The sequence below is a fragment of the Toxotes jaculatrix genome, chromosome 4 (genome assembly GCF_017976425.1).
Source record: "Toxotes jaculatrix isolate fToxJac2 chromosome 4, fToxJac2.pri, whole genome shotgun sequence".
Taxonomy (NCBI): Eukaryota; Metazoa; Chordata; class Actinopteri; family Toxotidae; genus Toxotes; species Toxotes jaculatrix.
The window spans coordinates 25,991,008-26,011,866 of record NC_054397.1 but is presented as its reverse complement, the minus strand read 5'-3'; the positions used below and the strand labels follow the sequence as shown (position 1 = coordinate 26,011,866).

The window sequence follows — 20,859 nt, the reverse complement described above, 5'->3', positions numbered from 1 at the left end:
TGAAATTCTCATTTGCACCAGTGATTTGTCGAATTGTACGTGGGAGCCGAAGGTGCAGAAGAAGAAGCAGTGGTGGTATGACTCATCAGGACCCCCCATTCAATGATGAGCTTGGCCGAAGGGGGCAGGAGTCAAAGAGGAGACCAGTCTGGGCAGAGTGAATACACAATCCTGACTTCAACCGACGTTGGTGGAGGGGGGGGGGGGGGGGGGGGGGGTTGATCAGGAGGCAGATGCTGGAGAATGGCTTGACTTCTCCCTATGGCGTTCTTTGAGACAACTGAATGGAGGGAGAGATTAGGGAGTCTAAACTGTTTGTCTCATCCCTAGCAGCTAGCTCATCCTTGATATTATCCCCAACTCCATTAAGAAACACCCCCTGCAGTGACTCGTCATTCCACCCACTCTCTGCTGCTGAATTCTGCTGCAGACTGCGAGACGTGATGGAGGGAGAGGAGGCATTTAGCATCTTCTTTGCTTCAAATGGGATGGAGAAAAAACTTTCTTCATTTCAAGGATAAAACAAGAAAAGGAATGAGAAATGGGTGATTGCAGCCCACTGAGAGATCCCAGTTATACTGTTTCACAATACAGGAGTATATGTTAATACTAATATACCAATATTAAAAATATACTGTCACAATTGTTTTATTCCATTTGTATCTAGGTGTGTCAAAATAATTGCATATGCTGGCAAACATTAAACAAGTCTTCCCTTGTTTAACGTTTCATTTCTTGTTTCCTACAGGTACAACCCCAAATTCACCCGTCAGCCTCCCCAAGTCACCTACGTTCCCATCAGGCCGTGGGCCTTGGTCCGATGAGTGCTCTATCTGTTACGAGAACATGGTGGACACGGTCATCTACGCCTGTGGCCACATGTGTCTGTGCTACACTTGCGGCCTCAAACTCAAGAAGATGTCCAATGCCTGCTGTCCCATCTGCAGAAGACAGATCAAAGACATTATCAAGACCTACCGCAGCACATAAGGGGGGCGATGGCAAACGGATGGATGGCCTCCCTAAGAACAGCAAAATCCCAGAGTCAGGGAAAGAAATGTCTAAGTTCAGAACTCTGGTACTTTGATTTGGTATTTTAATACAATTATAGTTGGTTGGTTTTATCTCATGACCTTTTCCAAAACTGGCACTGCTTTGTTTGGAAGGTCACTTTCACTTTAGAGTCGTTTTCTCAGCCTCCCTGCGGAGGCAGCACTTGAAGTGGCAGGGGGGTGGGGGGGTTCCTCTTAGAACTTTATTCTTGCCAGAAGTGTTCTCTCTCTCCTGGGAACTTGGAATACTTTGAAGGAGAAAGGAAAAAAACTGAACCGATTCCAAAATTCTTTCATTTGTCGAGCCATGTTGTAAGAATTAGGGACGAACATCCGTTTGCACCAGAGCAAATGAGTCTCTTTGGGGCTGAATGTCTCGATAATAGCTCTTTCAGAGGATAACGGAAGCTCTGAAATATGCCGTCAACCTGATGGATATTTCTGACTTAACCAGTCAATAAAAAAAAAAAAAAAGCACACCCGCAGCAGGTAATCAGCTCAGTATGTCACAACTTGTGTCTGTGTGTTACTGAGCATTGGAAATGAGAAGTCACTTTGTTTGGCATCGTAATAATGAAGTGATGGATTTCTGTAATCGTCGTGGTGATTATCAGTGAGTGATGTGTTTAGAGATGCAAGGCGGTGCTGAGTATATTAAGTAGGATTGTAACACATCTTGTACTCTTATAATCTAATGTACCTTTATGGTAGTTCTATTGCAAACGTCAGTGGTTGCTATATTGTTACGCTAGCTAGCTGCTTGCTCTGCAATGTGGTATGTTGCACTGAAATCGGCATCGTCCTCTCAGAAATGCCCCGTTACTGACAGAGAGGACAAAGACATTCATCTGTTCCAACAAAGCAGCTCCGAATTCTTGAGAGGAAACAGGAAGTGGGGAAAAAATAAACCCCAGTAATTTGGATTCTCCTCAGGGCCAATGATATTTTTTTTAAGAAGATGTGACTATTTTCCCAAACACTACCTATAACAATGCCTAATACACTGTGAGCACTCATGAAGAATTGACAGATCCTCAAAAGAAAAAAAAAAAAAAAACCTCCCATAACACCACATGAAGTCAAAGGATTGTTGCAATGGTATCAGCAGCTACCACAGATACAGCACAGCCTCCTGCCTTAACACACCGAAGGTTCATTTGTATCATACTCTGTGTTTTCTGCCAGTTTTTTTTTTTTTTCCGAAGCCCCTGACAAATTACCAAATAATGCTGTTGTGTGGCACAAACTGTCACAAAACGTTCACTCAGAGGAGAAAAAGCACACAAATTTAAAACTATTTTTCTAATATAAATCCGTGACGTTTCCAATATTTCACTATTAAAATGTATAAAATCTTTGTGACAGGACTTTCACCAGCAGCAGGGATCCTTTACACAAATCAGTTCAGGGGCAGGGGTATTAAAAAGCTCATATTTTGAATATTTGTATGATTCCTATCCCTTAATTCCAATATAACATGTCCTGATACATCCCCCACAGATTTCACCTGTAAATACTCCAGTTCAGCAGTAAGCCATAGCTTATTACAGGATACCACTCCAAGCTGAGAGGCCGTGGTTTTCTTTTTTTTTTCTTTTGTTTGTTTTTTAAATGACATTGTACTTCATTTTGTAGATAATCAACAAATGGGGCTCAAACCTATGCTGCTATGGTATTTGCCAGCTGTCTTTTCCAGGCAAATGCTGACAGTGATGTTTCACACAATCCTCCTCCCACATTACAGTTTGATTACGCTACTGCTTGAAGTGTTAATTCACATTTGAATGTTAACTTATGTATTTAGAGAGATAAATGATTTTTATCAGTGTGCTTGAATTTGAAAAAAAAAAAAACAAACAAAAAAGTTTTGTCTGTGTTTTTGTTTTTTTTTTCCTTTGGAGTTTGTTTGGATTGATAATCACGATTCTAAGATTTGTTTTTGTTTCGTTTTTTTTTTTTTTGTTTTTTTCTTGTTTATCCAAAACCATGAGGATCTAAATTTATTCTTGTTTTCTAATGGTGAGAATATCGATGGGTTCTTGTACCTTGGAGTAATAAGAGACAATCAAAACCTCATTGCTTTGGGGTGCAAGATATAAACTCTTGGTTTTATTAAAATCCCTGAATTTCAGGTGTTCTTTTTTGTAATTTATCTCCTTGTGTGTAAGCCCATGTTACCCTCTTCTGTATTTATAGCTGATATGATTATATAGTCTGAGAGCCATCACTGTATGGTAATGATAAATGTCACTTTATAAAGCTACTGATTGTAATCTTGTAAATGTTTAGGCCAGCGTTGCTCTCTGAGATTCAGCCATGGTATGTTTTTATTTTGTGCAGACACTCCGACCAAATGGAAAAATCAGTGTTTTGTTGTTTTTTTTTAAAAATACATTGTATAAATGTATTTAATGTATAAATTCCTTTGTGAAAAACACTGTGTTTATTTTTATTTTACATTTTACATCCATCAGTTTTTGGACAACATCAGTTGATAAACACAAATCACAGTTCAGACTAAGCTAAATAACCGTTTGGCTTTGGATGAAGGTTTTCATGTGTAAATCATTTGAAACACATCTTTTAATCAACGCCACCATGCCATCTCTCTTGTTTTGTCATCGCACGTTTGCATCCTGGATACTCCACAGGCTCCTTGAATGTCTCTGATCCTGTAATGTGTTATTTATTTGTCCATCACCGACGTGTGGACTGATTTCTCCAAACCTTTCTTGTGTGTTTGCTTTCTTCTACATTTCCACTAAAAACTGTTATGACTCCTCTGTGTCTGGCCAATCACACAGCAGTGTATTTAGAGATTCTCTCTGTAGATCTTTGTACTTTTTGTCATGCATGAGTTATCTGTTCACCCAGCGTGAACATCGGGGACCAACAGTAGACGAGCGTCAGAGTGGAACGCTGTTAGTGTTCGTGTAGACGAGAACCAGTGGCTTAGAAACACGGTATAGCTCTGTTTGGCCATTGTTGTGACACAGCAGCTGATCCTGTATTTTCTTTCTTTTTCATTTGAAGCAACAAGTGATTGTTTGTGAGCTCTGTTCAGTGTGAGTCGGATGATTGTGATTAATAAACTTTCCAGATGTGTTTGAGCAAAAATTCTTTTCTTCATAACAGAAATAACATTTGCACAGATACAAGGCTAAACAAAAAAAAAATCCCTCAGGAGAAGAGAAAACTTTCCAATCACAGGATTCAACACAGTGTTAAAAGCATAACAACACGCTATCACTGCATGAATATGATGTGGCAAACATGTTAGCGGTTATTACTGACAATAATCTACTGCTTTGTCACATAAAAACATGGATTAGTGCAGCTTTAACTAAAAGTTGTTGATGGGTGACTGACAGTCACACATGTGGTCATGAGCTGCACTTGTACTTAACCAGATCCAGCTGGAGAGACACCTAATCACGACATCTTTAACCGGCCATCAATGTAAAGCTTCAGTCAGTGCACAAGAAAAAAAAACAATGTGGTGAATCAACTGTGTCGGGCAACATGTGCAGATACAAACCTCTGCCTCCTAACAGACCCTCATTGGCTCAATGCAGCTGAGGTGACATGTGAGTCACTGAAGGTCTGCTCAGTGTTTCCAGGAAGTCACTATACAAAAGACTGAAAAAAAAAAGAGAAATTTCAGTAGACGTGTTGAGTCAAAGTAGCATTTCTTCCTCCATACAGCAAATGTTTCTTGCATTGCTGCTTCACACAAACAAATTAAGATATTATCACAAATACGTGCTCTGTCCCTTGGAGCACTACATTTCTTCAGCTCAGCTCAGAACAGAACAGAACAGCTGAAAAACAAATCTCTCAAGTTTTTTTCTTTAGGTCGGGGGAAGTTGATGGTTGTGATGTTTTGTCAGTTTCAAAAAATAAAAGTGCTTCCTCTAAAAAATGAAAGTCACCACTCAAGGTCCATTTAGTGACATTTTTGGAGCTTTCGATTGCAGCGCATGGTCTTCATCAGCAGGTGAAGTTTGCTTTGTGGTCATGGAGCTAATGATGTTCAAATTAGTCTGAACTTAAAGGACTTCTCTCATGTTTCCATGGTCATGAGTGCACAGTATTTATTATGGGAACTCTTGTGTTGCAGTGCAGTGCACAGGGGTCTCTCTTTGTCTGGCCACTCAGTGTATATACAATGTTGTGTAGCTGTGTATAACACTGTGTGTAACTGCAGCATGTTTGCCTCACACTGTTGCAGTGTTTGAGTGCACTTGACCTTGAGACACTGAGACCTGGAGAAACAGAGATGCATGTTACCCTGTGGCACAGATGTATAGCCAGCCGAGCCCTTTGAGGTCTGGGTGAAACACAATGCTAAGTCATCTGGGGGGCCCCCCGGCCCCCTGGCCCCCCTGCCCTGTTACATCATGTGCCACGGCCTCTGCCTCTGCCAGCAGCTGCTGGGGGGCTTCACGCTGACAAGGTAGGAGAGCCTTGGAAATGTTTGCACCCAACTTAAAAACTCAAGTTGTGAACGTGCTCCAACTAAAATGACTGCACTATATATTCATGTGGCCCCTCATCAGGACGCGTCCTCAGTAGCAGACTGATTGCCATCTGTCCGTCTGTCTGTGTCTGCAACACATTTATGACATCTCCAAATAAAAGAACCGAATGAGGGATATGAATAAGATGAGTAATAATCTCATGAAAAGATTCATCTAATATCTGTCTAATACTTATCACTGTTCAACTGAGCATTCATAACTCTGCCAGAGATCATCATCCTTCAGTGTTAACATCCACTTTTATTAGTTATGCTGTATAAAATCAGTAAAAGGACTGATCATAATAGAATTTCATTTCAGGACTTGTCAGGGTGGATTTCGGGTTTGTGATGTGCAGGTCTCTTTGTGTAAAAATGTCTGTGCCCGCTGTCTGTCCTGTCAACGCTGAGGCCGTCTGGAGGAGGCCTGCAGACTGGCTCAAGACTGCCATCTAGTGGAAATGTCCTGTCCAGAGAAACTTTGTGATGGATCCAGGTGATGTGGATAGTTTCACACAGTCAGTGAAATCCCAGACCATCTGTGAACAGAGGAAGGACTCTCAGCTTCCCCCAGCATATGACAACCTGCTGTCATGTGACCAAAGTTTCACATTAAGGTCACATGATGAGTTATTATATTACAACATCTGCTCAGGATGACTGTGAGAAGCTGTTAAAAACACCAGAAAAAGCTAGTAAGTGAGACCCTTTAATCATTCCTTGTTTTCAACATCCAGCTGATTAAAGTTGCATTAACCATATCTCTGCATTAGCAATGGGACATTTTTACCATGTTTTAGCTCATTGTTTTGGTTTTCGGGGCCTGAAACTCCACTGTTTTGCTTCTGGGAACTTTTTATAATATGCTTTTTCTTATTTCCATATTTCCGATTACTGTCTCAGAGAAGAATGAGCGATAGCCTGACCTGCTGAAACCTCCTGAACAGCCAGTATTTTCTTTAACAGGTGAAGATTTGTGGTGCCTCGTTGGTACAGAGGTGTAAGCATATATTTCATACAACTTCAGACACCAGCGATAAATCTTTCCACACACGTTTGGATACAGGAGAGCAAAAATTCTTGCCTCTCCTCTTTAGTGGGGAACTGGGCCTTCGAGAGCTCGTTCGTCTTCATCGCTCTCAACCTCCTCACACTTTTCCCCCATAACTCATACCTCGCTATATATAACCAGCTGCATTGTTCTGCTCCTCCACATCTAAACTCACTTAATCTGGCCCGCACAATAAGGCGAATAAAGATAAATGTCTCAATCTGTAATATTACTGTCACAAACTATCAGGATGTATCAGGAGAGGGGGGCTCTGCCGCTCCTTATCTGCAGAAGCACATGTGACTGGATGTTAGAGACAAATGAAAAGGAGCCCGCATATAACAACAAAGATAATACATTTAATATTGTTTCTCTTTTGGGCAATGCGAGATACAATGTAAACATGTACAAGATACAAAAAAAAAACAAAAAAACAAAAGGAACAAGACTTTGTCCAAATGAAACAGTAAGATAAGAAAATGCCCTGTTTTCAAAAGGAATGCACATGTGCAGAGCCAATCAGAGAGGACCTGGACTGTGTGGTGTACAGTGTGAGGATGCTCTGAGCAGATCAGTGTGTGTGTGTGTGTGTGTGTGTGTGGCCATGTCACCACGTCTGATTTGTTGGCCAGATGACTCATCGTCGGATGATTCACTGACATTTACAGTCGTATGAAGCCTCCTTTGCCTTCTCATGGCACGTCTTTTTGAAAACAAGGAGTTCGCAAGAGTTTAACACAATTTGCATAACAACAATGGTAAAAAGAAACAGAAGGAGAGAGGGAAATAAAAGAATAGCACCTCCTTTGGTCCAACTCGAGGCCTGTGGTTGTTGTAGTGTTTGTTAGTGTGGCTGACGCTGATGCTGGTAACAGATTGTTTTTGTCAGAGTTTACAGATCAAAGAGTTTGATGGCATCGAGCTTCCAAGTTTTTTTTTTTGTTTTGTTTTGTTTTGTGTGTTTTTTTGGCACACTGCTTTCCACAGCAGGGTGGTGACAAATTCTCTTCTATAAATGCAACATCGAGGCTAAAAACAGGCTCCACCTTCCCAATGAATCTACCTCAGCTGTCACTCAGCATCAATCACTGCAGACAGCTCGCCTCCAACACCAAACATGTGGCTGAGCTCCGACCGGCGACGGAGGCTCCCACGGCAGCAGCAGCAGCCGCGGCGCCTCTGATTAGGAAGCTTTTAGCAACTGGAATATCGTGCGACTGGCTAAGGTTAATTAAGACACACTGTTGTGCTAATTAGAAACGGGGATTCAAACACAGACAAAGAAAAGCACCGCAGAGACACGGCGGCGTGTCTCGTTCCTCGACACAGCCTCCTCCTCCTCTCTGGAGCTCGGAGACAGCTCCCGCTGATGCCCGCTGGCGCGTCAAACAACGGCAATTCTGTGAGGAAGTTTTCAGAATGACATAAATAATCAGCGTTCCCTTATTCACAGGCCTGTTTTTTTTTTCTTTTCTTTTTTTGTTTTGTTTTTTTTATAACACCGACTGCTTGAGAAAAAGCCCTGCAGCTTCACTTGTTCTTTTCTTTCTTTCTTTCTTTCTTTCTTCTCTTGCACTCAAACAAAAACTAGGTATTAATTAAAAAAAAAACCTACAAAAATCATCCCCCTAAATACCTCCCACCTGCTCCCACACACTTACTGAAACTTTCCTATCAAACCTACCCCTCCTTCTATCAAACAACTATCTTTATTAACTCAGCAATCACTTCATGCGAGAGCTGGGTGCTGTTGACTTTTGAAGCCTGGTTTTCATTTCTTTCCATTATGAATTAAAGCTTGTTTTGTTAGATGTGAATAAACCCCTCAAAATCCTGTGTTGCTCTTTTACAGCATTCAATTATTTTCCCAACAAAAACACAAAGGAATAAAAAAAAATCCACCATTTGAAGCCATTTTTTTTTTGTCTTATTCCAAAAAACTTTTTTTTTTCCCCCCCCAACACCCAGCTCAACTCTCACACCCTCAGGGCTACATAAGATCTGAAGACACTGCCAACGAAAGAAGCGAAAATCAGACATGGGATCAGTTTTAACGTTTTTCTACGGACGGAGAGAGCGAGGCCGAGAGAAGCTCATGTGGTGTGAACTCATTTGTCTCTCACTGACTTGCAGGTTCTTGCAAGTGCTGCAATTACAACAGTGTTTGAAGAAATGAGATTTCATAGCTCAGGTTTAGAAGCAGAGAGCTCGTTAAGTCTCGGGTTTTAGAAAGGTCTGTAAAAGAGTTTGATAAAAATGGGCTCCCTGTTGGAAGGAAGTATTTTTCAGTTTTCAGAGTGGAAGCAGCCACTTGTCTTTCATCTCCCTCCTATCAAAGCACAGCTCCTCTCACCTCGCCCTCACTCCGTCTCCTAGAATCCACTGCCTGATCCATCTCATGTCTCCCTGCATCCTGCTCTCGCAAATCTCCTGCATGACCTCTAACTTCTCTTCTCCTGAGCACACCTGCAAACAATCCATCTCATCATGCAAAAACACCCAAACACGCACGTATGCAAACACTCCTCCCCGAAAACCCTCCTAGATACCTCAAATCATTTCACCGGGAACAGACCGCTGGGCTGTGTCGAGGAAGGAGAGAGAGGGAGAGAGAGATGAGGCGAGGGCAGAAAGAGAGAGAAAGGAGGAGCAGCCAAGAGGAATATGCTGTGGCAGCAGCTAGTTTTTGGGGGAGTGCAGAGCTTAAGGTGCTTCACGCCTGAGAGGTGCCGTCCATTTGTTAAAATAAAAGGAGAGCGAGGAATAACACAGGGTGCCCGGCGTAGCGGAGCTGTCTCACCTGGCTGACCTCGAGGAATATGTCAGGGAACTCATACATTTCCTCTGGCATGAATGATTCCTCATCATCGTGAGTGTGTGTTGGCATGTGCAAAAGTATCCCCCCCCCCCCCCCCCCCCCCCGCCAATTCCATCTCCATTCTGCCGTGTGGATGCACGCAGGTTTAAGAGCAGTGTAGCTGAGACAGGCTGAACTGACAGGTCATGACTGAAACAGGAAATATATTATTATAAATAATATATTATTTTGGGAAATGTTTTTATTTGTTTTGTTGCCAAGGGTTACATTGGAGGATTGGTACCACACTCACATCTGTATGCTAAATATGTTAGCTAGCCGTTAGCTTAGCTTAGCATAAAGTAGCTAGCCTGGCTCAGTGTGGAGGTGAAAGATACTGTCTCTGGCCATCTCTAAACCTCATTCATTAACACTTACACTAACACTCACGTTTGTTTAATCTGTACAAAAACTGTAATGACCATTTGTGGTTTTACAGGTGTGTGTGGGACTGTTTCTCGACCAGGTGCAGTGACCTCTGACCTCGTAAACCCACAACTTGTTGTTAATCAGTGAGCTTCAGTGGTGTGTTGGTACAGATCTTTTAAACTTCTGACAACACCAGGCAAATGGTTTCCCACTGCTTCCAGTCTTGATGTTAAAACCACCCGTCTCTGGGCTTTAACTCCATAATTAAAGATCAACTTCAGACATATTCTATAACATAACAAAATACTTTGAATAATACTTTGTCTCAATAAAAGGTGTCACGACTAGGCCCTATGGGGCTGTTTTCTGAGCCCTTGTTTTGTTTTGAACCCTTTTGTGGACTCTGGGACTCTTGTTTAGTTTAAGTTTTGTTTATAGTTCCTGTTTTATTTTGATACCATAGCCCTTGTGTATCTTGTCTTGTTCTACTTCCTGTCTTTGTCTTGTTTCCCACCATCTGTGATTGTCTGCCCTGCCCTAATTGGTGTCACCTGTTCCCCATTACAGAGTGTATATATTGTCTGTGTCTCCCTTTGTTCTTTGTCAGTTCGTTTTGTCTCTTGCCCTTGTCTCATGTCTTTTGCCTTGTCTTTTGTTTCTCATCTTGCCTCTCGTCATTGTGTCCCCAGTCAGGCTGTGTATTATTTGTTACTTTGTTTCAGGTTTGGTTTTTGCTCTTTTTTTCAATCCTGTTTTCTCGCTTGAGTGATTTTGCGTTTGCATTTTGTGTTTTTGTGCTTTTTTCCCCTTTACGGGTGATCCTTGTTTGAAACTACGTAAGAATAAACATCATTACTTTTGATTTTGTCTGTTGGGGTTGTGCGTTTGGGTCCAAGTCCTTTCTCTAGTCATGACAAAAAAGTTTAATTTACTAATTTCAAATTCTTAAATCTACTCCATCCCCTTGGCAAGAAATCGAATAAAGTTATTTCCCAAAATATTAACCAACCAAATAAAAGGATCTAAGGATACAAGCCCCATAACAAGACAGGGAACTCTGTGTATTCATTTGTACACACAAGAACTCTTTAGCACAATGACGTATTCACCTGTAGCACATCGATAAGGCCTGCTGGGACTCAGCAAAGAGAAAAATAAAGGTTTTTCTATTTTTGACGTACATCCTGGAAGTTGATGGATTGAACTGAAATGGCCTGAAGGAGTGTTCATCTCCCCGGTCTCTTGTTTACCGCTGAGACTCTCCCGTTGGTTCCAAATGTCACCTTCGCCGTGGTGACTGGTGAGGAAAAAGTCTGACTTGGTTTGACAAGGGTGGGGTAAATGTCAAGAGAGGCATCCGCGTAGGTGGAGAGTGGGCACACTCCAGAGGGAAAACAAAAAAAAAAAAAATGAAGAGAAAAACAACAACACAAAAACAAGAAACTATCAAAATTCCATTCAGGCACGAATGTGACAGCTCAGAGCAGGGCCGCCGAGGCCCCTGATGATGGGCCCATGACTCTCCATCTGTGAAGAAGACGGCTGTAATGTCAATACAGAACGGGTCAGTGGGTTTCTGCCATGCCATTCACAAATCACTGTCCACCGCTGATCCGAGGCAGGAGGAGCAGGGACTCTCGTGTTGTTATAAAAGTCAATCACATCAGGAGATAATGAGGTGTCACATAGCACTGCTTTGGTCCAATGAGTTTTCTGATGCTTTTAGAACTTTACACATCTGCTCTTTTAGACAGACTTGTTTATGACTTTAAATGGTGGTAAAAGCTCATAACTGGCAGTTTGACAGGAATATCTACCCCCAACAGATGTAATGACATTGTTCACGTGTTTCTAGACCTGTGATATTGTTTTCTTGCTGAAACATGATGCGTTTTTTTGTTTTGTTTTTTTAAATCTATTGCACATTTCCTCGCAGGTACATTTTAGCATTTATCAAAACGGGGCAGAAAGAGGAAATAAGAAAAAAAAGTAAAAGCATGAATAAAGATAGATGCTATGCAGCTAAATGTATGTTCAACACAGAACCATTCCCTTGCAAGTAAATTCAGCTTGATCAAACAAAGCAGTATGCAATAATAATATGTGCTGGAGCAAAATGTTAAAAGTGATTCAACACATTTACATAATGCCTTCGTCTGGATGGGAAAGGGCCTTTTTGCCTCACAGCAAATATCAATGGCCTAATTCCTTATTTTATCATTAATGGATCCTTAATTTTTTATTTATTGAAATTAATGGAAATACCTTGACTACATGTATGTTGACTTTATGATCCTTTTTTTCCTTTACTGCTGAAATTTTGTATTTTGCATATTATTAGTGAGACTGAGGTCCAAATTGTTTAACAAAAATAATCTGTATAAAACTATACAGTGATACTTTGAAGGGGTGATAAGGTGATTGTCAAACCGTGATAAGATATAAAACTATTCATAATAAATATGTTTCAAATCCGGCATTATGTAAAGCACAATAAAGATGAAGGAAGTGCCCATGATTTGCTAAAGTTGCAGCACACAGCATAGAGAAAAAAAATGGAACTTTTTTAATTTTCGAAAAAAATAAAATAAATTATTGCCCAATACAAAACATGTGCTACAAAAATATTTTTAGCTGCACTGAGATTAAAAATAAAGAGAAAAAAAACATTCAATTTCTGTACAGTTTTTGGGGAGACTCACTGACCAGCAGTGCATTTCTTATTGCACTGAGGTAGGATGGCTGATTACCAAGCCTTGTGGATGGGATAAAATCACGCTGTTGTACCTGTAACCTGCCACAAGAGGTCTCTATTTCTCCAATTCTACTCAGAGGCTTTGGCGTATTTGCTGCCATGAAGAGAACTCATTTATAGAGTTCCACCTCTCATTGGAGGTGAGGAAAAAAGGAATAGAAATATTAAATAATTACAAAAATGTGCTCAATAAATAATATGCTGAGTATTTACTGCATCTTTACATTAATGCACCATAAAAACATTTTTAAAGTGCACCAATTCACAAAACAGAACCACTTCGTTCCTCATTATTGTCACTGTGTGATCACAAACTAACAAATTAACAAACAAAACAAAACAACAAATATGATTTCGCTAAAATAGATAACTGCAATCTAGCAGGTACTGTACTTTGTTTAATAATATAATACTGTCCAGCAGAAACATAATCAAAAGTTAGTGTTCAGCCTCATAACGACAGCTTACACCGCTCGTTAGAAAATGTATTTCAGCAGTCTTGAACATCAGCCATTTAAATTGTGAAAGTTGGATTCTAGCTCAGAATTGTGGAAGAATTATTTCTAACTTGATATTTTTAGGTGGCAGCCAAGTTTCATTGATATGATATTATTACGTATGATATGAAAGATGGAAAAATAACTAAACTTTGGAACAAGATAAATTATGTTGTTGTCTATTTAATGTCAAAACCAATACTGCACAGCAATATCTAATATTTCAACTTACTTGTTTATTTCTTGTTTTAGTGGATCAATATTTGAGAAAATGTATCAAGTGCTTCCAGGTACTAATCCAAAAACTATATTTTACAGTTCAGAAACCTCGTTTTGATTAATAAACTGTATCATCTGTACCATAAATAAATAGTAAAATAAAAAATAAACAGCCAATGAAATGATATTTCTCTTTGGTTTGATCACATTTTGGGTTAAATGCTTTGCAAATATGTCCCTGGGATTCAATTATTTTACCGTGTTTCCAGTATTTATTTAATACAACTCCACAACAGCGGTATTATTATATGAATACAAAATAAAATATATACAAAATCGATTGTTCCTAGAGCTAAAACACTACAGTAAACCTAAATCCCTAACGTAAACTAATTGTTCTCATTTTTTGAGGGTATTTACTACCCCGATATGAGGTGGTTTTGTTCTGGAGAGCACTCAAGTTACAAGTTGTTCCTTTGATTTTCCAGGGAACTAAAATATCCAACTGTTGTTTTCAAGTTTCACAGGTTACATTTGTTATCCCAGATAGCTATATCTGGGACTAAAAACATGAATATTAACATATTTTGTGGGGCTTGAGGATCTGACAAAACTATGCCAATCTATAAAACTGGAGCACCTACTGCCAGTGTCAGATGGTACACGACATGAGACAGGAGCTTTAACACTTCCATTTCAAGGCTGTTGGTGGAAAATAGATGTCACAAGAAAGCAGAAATAATTCTCTAAGGAAGACTTGCATCAACACAAGACATTATAACATGAACAATGAAACTAAATAGAAGCACTGATAATGAGACTTAAATGTTGTTTTAGTTTAGTTTAGCTTGATGACTTGTGGCTTAAAACGAATTAATTCTCTGGTGAGTTGAGTTCCTTAAATCTTTGTTTATCTGTGTATTGGACCAATTAGGGCACACTACACTAAAACGCTGCACTGTTTGCAATCCATAGTGTACCTCTTAATTGGTCATGGAAATACTCTTGGTGGTGTTCATAGGTCTATGGCACTCTTAAGAGATTTGGTTGATTTACTGTTTTGCCATCCACCATTTAGGACCTCCATTCAGGTGATCAAATACAAAAGGCACTTATTGGCCATCATCAGTCAGTGATGGGCAGGAATAAGCATAGCCATTACCCTGCTCAGCTTCCGCATTACATATGCAAACCTCTTTCAGAGGTTATCACTCCCATTCATACTATTTTATATCTCAAAGACAATGTCCTCAAATTTTCTCCCTCAGGGGCTCAGGGGCGACCGATCCCATATTTCTGCTGCTCATTCCCAGCCAAAATATTTAAACTCTTTACACTCGTCTTTGTATACATTTTAGTAAACCAGCACTAAAAGTGTCCTTCCTCGTCAGATTAAAACATCTTTCCTTCAACACACAGTCGTTTCATAAATGTACATTTTCAAGGACATATTGCTTACAGGAGATTGTGGGTAACATTCTTGAGGGGTGATGCCACCCACGTTCTTGGAGACATCAAAAGAGGGAAGTAGGATGAAGGGTAAGTGAAGGATGTGGGGTTGGTTTTACTTTTTCCGCTCTAGGTAGTTAGAGGGGACCCAGCCCTTGCGGGGAAGCAGGCTGTCCTGCACCTGGCAGTACCACCATCCATTGGGGTTTCTCTCCAATACCTCCAGACAGGTGCCCTCAGTGAAACCCATGGTCTCCTCATCACCACGATAGTCAGCGATGGACACATACACATCCCTGCCAAGGTTGTTGTGGATCAGTTGGCTCTTCTCTATGGGCTTGGGCCGGACTGTAGACACAGGAATGCCATTGCGTTGGTTAACTCTGCTAAGGGCGTCCTGGACGTTGCTTGTGCTGAATGCGCTTCCTGAGGACCCCAAGCTGGAGCGTTCTGCAGGCCTCGTCTGACTTTCAACAACTACATGTGGTCGCACAGTGCTGAAGGAAGCATTTCGGCGGACACCAAGAGTGGCAGAACCAGAACCGTAGTGATCGCTTCTACCAAGTGATTCATTTCGCCTCAGAGACCCTGTCATGTAGTGTGCATCCTTTGCTGGCTGTGTTGTAGTCACAAATACTGACTGAGGCCTCACCGCCACCTGGCGTACCCCATTCCTCATCCGTACACCTCCGTTAACCACCCCAGACGGCTTTGAGAAGCCACCCGGAGGCTTGGAGGGTATTGGAGGGGTGTTCCTTCTCAGGCTTTGATGCTGCTGGCTCAGACCCTGAATATTGATATTATTGAGGGTCAAAACATGCTGCTCATTTTTCTCCAGGCTGTTGGACTTACTCCCACCACTCCCATGTCCATCTGAGTCTAACCCGCCAGCATCACCCACTTGTCTGACAGGTTCCAGGTAGTATGAGGGAGCCCAGCCTTCCTCTGAGCCCCAACGGATGTACCACCAACCACTTCCCTGCTTCTCCAGAACCTCGACCTCCACCCCAGCTGGGAAACTGACCTCAGAGTCTTGGACCTTCTTGTAGGCATCCAGGGAGCGGTAGAGACTGGGGCCTTCCACATCGGAGTCACCACGGCTCCCTTTAGAGTAAACAGAGGAGAGATCTGAGGTGCTGCGAGAACACATCGAGTCCTCTGATGAGATAACAGAAGCTGTTTCAGAGTCGTCTCCACGAGAAGGTTTGACGCCATGTCGAAACTGACTCGTAGGCCTCAGCTGCCGTCTCAAAGAACTGATGTCCATCCTCTCAGGACTCTGAGGCTCTGATTTGGTCAGAAGTGGTTTAGGTCTGACAGAAGGCTTGGGCCTGGTGGAGGGGCTCTGACCTATTCTTTGCTCCACATCACGGGTGAAGGCAGGGCCTTTCTTGGGGCCTCTGCTTAACTCATCTGATGAAGAAAGGGGGCTGTTGTCCTGGGACCTGAAGCTGATATCTATGTGTCTGCCCAGGGTCTGGCTTCTCCGATTCATTTCTGGTGTCATTGTCTTCATCGGCCTTCCAGCTAATGGTGAGGACCCAGAGGGTTTTCGTGGGACTGTGGAGGAGTGGTAACTCTTTGGGGAACTGGGCTCACTGGAACCTTTGGCTGAGGTTCCTTCAACACCACTGCTTGGCCTGAAGCAATCGTTCTCGTAAATACACTCCTCTTTAGCAACCTCCTCTACAGACCTGAAGGAGGCTCTTCGATGAGTGAACACAGGAGATGCCTTACAGACAGGAGGGGAGGCCTTGCTGGAAGGAGGGGAGTTGCGGTACTTGTCAGCAACCACGGTGCTGATCTTCACTTCCAGGGAGCGCTCATCCTTCAAAGAATCTGTGTCAGACTCACCTTCGCATCCAATTGCAGGAATATCATATTCAGGTTCCTCATACACAGGCCTGTTAGGTGGCTCTGAGACTTTGGAGGCAGAGTTAGTAGGAGGGGGAGCCTCCTCAGATTCTTGTTTTTTGACAGGTGGAGCTGGTGGGGGGACTTTGGGCCGGGTTAGGGTGCTGGTTCGACGGTTGAGGTTGGGTTTCTTGCGTTTGTCAATGTAGGAGCAGGGGGCCCAGCCCTCCATCTCTCCAATTTGCACATACCACCAGCCTCCAGGGTTCTTCTCTATCACCTACACAACAAAGGAAAAAAGCAATTTAAAAGAATATTTTCTTAAACATTTGTCAAACTGTAAACACTGAAATGGGTTAGGGCAAGAGTTATCGTTAGTCAGATGATTAGATGATCAAAGACATGCTGAATTAACCCCAAGCCTGACTTACAGTAGTACATACCAAAATGAAAATTGATTATTACATGACATTCCAGTCTTCATTCATAAACTTTACTTACACAGGATAAAACCTTGTCCAGAAGTATCAGCTCAACTAAACTTAACTGAAAAAACTGAGGGAATCTACGTTGTTATCTTCACCTGAGTTTCTGCTGAGCAAATTCTGTCTACATCATCTTCTTCAAACACAAATATCAAGGTCATATCTATTGCTTCAGCTTTTCTGTCCACCTGGGGACCACTCAGAAGACATGTATGTTCAATGAGCCCTGATTGTGTCATCTCGGTGAGAACAATGTAGATCTGGCTTCTTACATCAGCCTTTTGTCCTCCACGGAAACTGATGCCATCAGAGATCGAGGACTGGAAATCTGCTATAGTGTAATACTCTGCTTCCACAGCAGGGGGCTCTGGTGGCTTAGGTAACTGGAATCCCTGTACAGAAAAGGAGGATAGATATGAAGGGTTGACATCATTTTTAGACATGTGACTATAACTTTAGAATGAGTATAACTAAAGACATAATAAGGACGACATCCATTATTTCAAAACATGACTTATGACTGCACATGATAATAATGTCACAGAATGTATAATATATAAGTATGCACAGAGTTAGATCCAGATGGCCAAAGACAAGCTGAAATCGTACTTGTATTGTTAATGTCCTTTAATGGTTGCTATGCCAACTCTCGCAGTAACCTGGGAGCTGATTATTCATTATTATTCTTGAACCAGTATTTGTGCAAGAACAATCCTCACTTGAGCCCTGGTACTTCTGTGATGCTTTCATGTTCCTGCTGAACATACCCTCATATTAAAGAATGGCCTCTTGGGTGCTTTTAGGAAGCAGTAGCTTATGAAATGTCTTACCAAGTTGGTGTCTCTCCTCGGGGGAGGTTTTTGTCTCAGATTTGGAGACCCTGATAAACAAAATGATAGCTTATTAAAATGTTACTGTTGATAAGGTGAAACATATGCTAGGAAACAGACAGATCATACATTCTTAGTATGTGAATGAAATGAAATCCACACACCAAACGTTTTAAAATCCCATGTTAAAAAGCCTAACAGGTTAGTGTGAAAAGTACAAGTCACTACATCACCACCACCATCACCATCAGAGACATCGGCCATGTAACTTACCTACAGCATCGAAGCCTACACAAATGGGAAATGACATTTCTTAATGTCTCATAAAAATCATCCCCTTAGCTACAGTGCATTTACTGCTTTATTCACGGGCGCAAAAAGCTCAATTGTCTCGCAGCACATCACAAACACTCACCAATTTCGACTCTATGCGGTGCCACTCTCGCAACAGCTGGGGACCCTGGCTCGCCTCTCCCTTTATTCTCATTTAGAGCAGCACTTGCTGCTATTCCTAGACATGGACTGTTGGTGTCACGGCCTGCACTCAGCCTCCTGCCTGTCTCGGCATTGATTTCAGAGCTATAGGGCATGGGCAGGCTGATCTCACTCTTGGAGATGTGGCGCTCCGGTGTGGTGCTACTCTCTCCGTCCGTCTGAATGTCCTTCTCGCTGACCGACTTCTTTTGCAGTAGGTTGCTGATTTCCATGATGTTGCCGATGATCTCCACAGGGCCTGTCAGGGTTTTCTTGCGGGGAGAGAAATCCTCTTTCACCTTTTTCAAGTATGAGGCAGGGGCCCAGCCCTCTTTCCCCAAGTATCTGGAATGCATAAATAAGGAATGATTAATATTGTAAGTTTTTCAGTAGTTTGCTGAATTCTTCCCTGTGTTATACAACTGAAAGGGACACTACACACAATTTTACACATAAAGCTCAGTTTACTCCTCCTGAGCATGTCACTGAGGTTATCTTGGGTTTGAGCCTTAGAAAGCATAAATTATAATTTGAAAAAAAGGAGTTAAGAGTTAAGCATTTAAAAGCTGGCGTGGACATTTAAAACCAAAATCAAACCAAATAATGCCACTGGTTGAGTTATAAGAAATACATGCTCACACTAGGGCGCACTACTAGGGTAGTGTAATTTTGACCATTCTGTTTTAATCTTCTCTCACTGGGGTACCCTTATAAGACAGTGCACTGAATTAGGTGGAACAATAATCTATACCTAGAATAAATAAGCAATTGAAAATTAACTTATTCTCTTGAATGGAAGTATGTGATAAAGTACACCAAAAGATCCTGTGTATTGAAAAAAATGCCATTATTCTAATTCTAGTGAAGTAGAGATAGCCAGAGGCAAGTAAACAGACTGCATAATGTATGCAAAGAGACGCTGCTTCCTCACACTTCAACATTCATTGTTATGCTAAATGAGTCATTTTAGAGAGCTTTGTGAAACAATAAGTAATGTTCCAAATGCAACTGAGTCATTTGCCTCTAGGTGGGCCATTTTCTGCTCAAAAGAGATGTGATCACTCCAGTGCTCTAAGTGGGACCACAAGGAGTCCCCATAACTAAAAAAAGCCCCACGCTTGGACTTCACTGTACAAAAAAGACCCACTGAGAGCAGCATGACTCAGAAATACATCTGGAGGATTATTCCTTGTTGGACAACACGCTCTAAAATGATTCGTTGTGCATTGCAGTGGGGCCGAGGAGTAAACAGGCTGTTTGAACTATCAGTTTGTGTATATATACCAACCACGTACCACAAATATCACACCAGCATAAACACCTTTAACAGGGACTCTGCATGTTGCTGCTGTTTGACTTTCGAGTTGTGTACATATAAGCACACACACGCTTAACGTGTATTTGCATGTGTATGTGAGATGCCACGAGGCAGCATGTGATAGTAATCAGCTGTGCAGTGGAGCTCCACTCTTAAGCCCCGGGGGACACAAGGAAACAAACAACTGGCAGGAAACACACTGGCTGGGTAAACAACACACACATGTGGAAATGTGGAGAGACAGAGAGACACACACATACACACTATAAGTCCCAGGCAGAGCAGGCAGTTGATCTGTGGAGAGCGCCATATGTTAATGGTTTCTTCTCAATACCATTACGCAAATGAGAGTTGCAGGAAACCGCTGCCTTGATCACAGCGCTAAGCAATGACGAAGAATGTCAGTGTTCTCTGAAGACTCCTCCACTTCCAAATTGGATGAAATTACAGAGATTCCATTTCCTCATGTAGTTGCTGTGTGGATTTGGGATTGCTGCTCCTTCAGCAGCATTTCTGTCACCTGACGCACCGTTTATTCATCAGTGTTTTCTCACCTGATGTACCACCAGCCCTCCAGGTTCTTTTGGATGACCTCCACGGTGACCCCTTTCTCAAAGCTGACTTCATCCTTCCCTTGACTGGCATATGGCTGTATCGTCACATATTTCTCTTCTGGAGATCGAGAGGGGTAGAGGAAAGGGAAAAAGAAACTAAGTGAGTGAAATGTTATCTTTAAACAGTCTTACATTGTTTGGTTAAACCACTGTGTAGTTTACATCGCCCCAAAAAGCCTTATGAGAGGAAAAATGGTGAGTGTGACCTACTTAAAATACTCTGACTATTTCCATACCAACACAAACACAACCCTCTCCCCCCCGGCCCTGCACAATAATATCAAACAGCTCCCTCTGCTGGCTGAAGTTCTGGACCTTGCTACTTGTTTCTTATCCACACTAGGCCTTGTTCAAGCTGTTTGGACCCTGATCCAGTGTTTGTCTCTCTCCAGAGGGAGATTCCTCTTCTAGCAGCAGGCCCACATCAGGGCCTCCCTCAAGGAGATAAGATATTTGGACCAAGATCTCCCTTCTCAGATCCCTATCTGACCGCCACTCCTCTCTCACGCTCTGTTA

General features: G+C 41.9%; 2 protein-coding genes across 5 annotated transcripts in view; one reads left to right on the top strand and one right to left on the bottom strand.

Moving 5' to 3' along the window:
* The window catches only part of neurl1aa (neuralized E3 ubiquitin protein ligase 1Aa), a 40,040-nt gene extending 37,872 nt beyond the window's left edge, over positions 1–2,168 (top strand). Inside the window, exon 6 of the mRNA XM_041035535.1 lies at positions 749–2,168. Within this exon, the coding sequence (XP_040891469.1) occupies positions 749–990 (242 nt within the window). The 3' untranslated portion in view covers positions 991–2,168. The remainder of the gene's footprint in view (positions 1–748) is intronic.
* Positions 2,169–11,760: 9,592 nt separating this feature from the next.
* sh3pxd2aa (SH3 and PX domains 2Aa) overlaps positions 11,761–20,859 on the bottom strand; it is a 95,839-nt gene continuing 86,740 nt past the window's right edge. For 2 of the 4 annotated variants that reach the window (XM_041035531.1, XM_041035533.1), the window contains 6 exons: positions 20,284–20,401; positions 18,353–18,756; positions 18,211–18,225; positions 17,938–17,987; positions 17,380–17,499; positions 11,761–16,902 (listed from right to left, as the gene is read on the bottom strand). In XM_041035531.1, the coding sequence (XP_040891465.1) occupies positions 14,884–16,902; positions 17,380–17,499; positions 17,938–17,987; positions 18,211–18,225; positions 18,353–18,756; positions 20,284–20,401 (2,726 nt within the window). In that variant the 3' untranslated portion in view covers positions 11,761–14,883. The remainder of the gene's footprint in view (positions 16,903–17,379; positions 17,500–17,937; positions 17,988–18,210; positions 18,226–18,352; positions 18,757–20,283; positions 20,402–20,859) is intronic. The other 2 variants (XM_041035532.1, XM_041035534.1) reach the window with 1 other exon arrangement.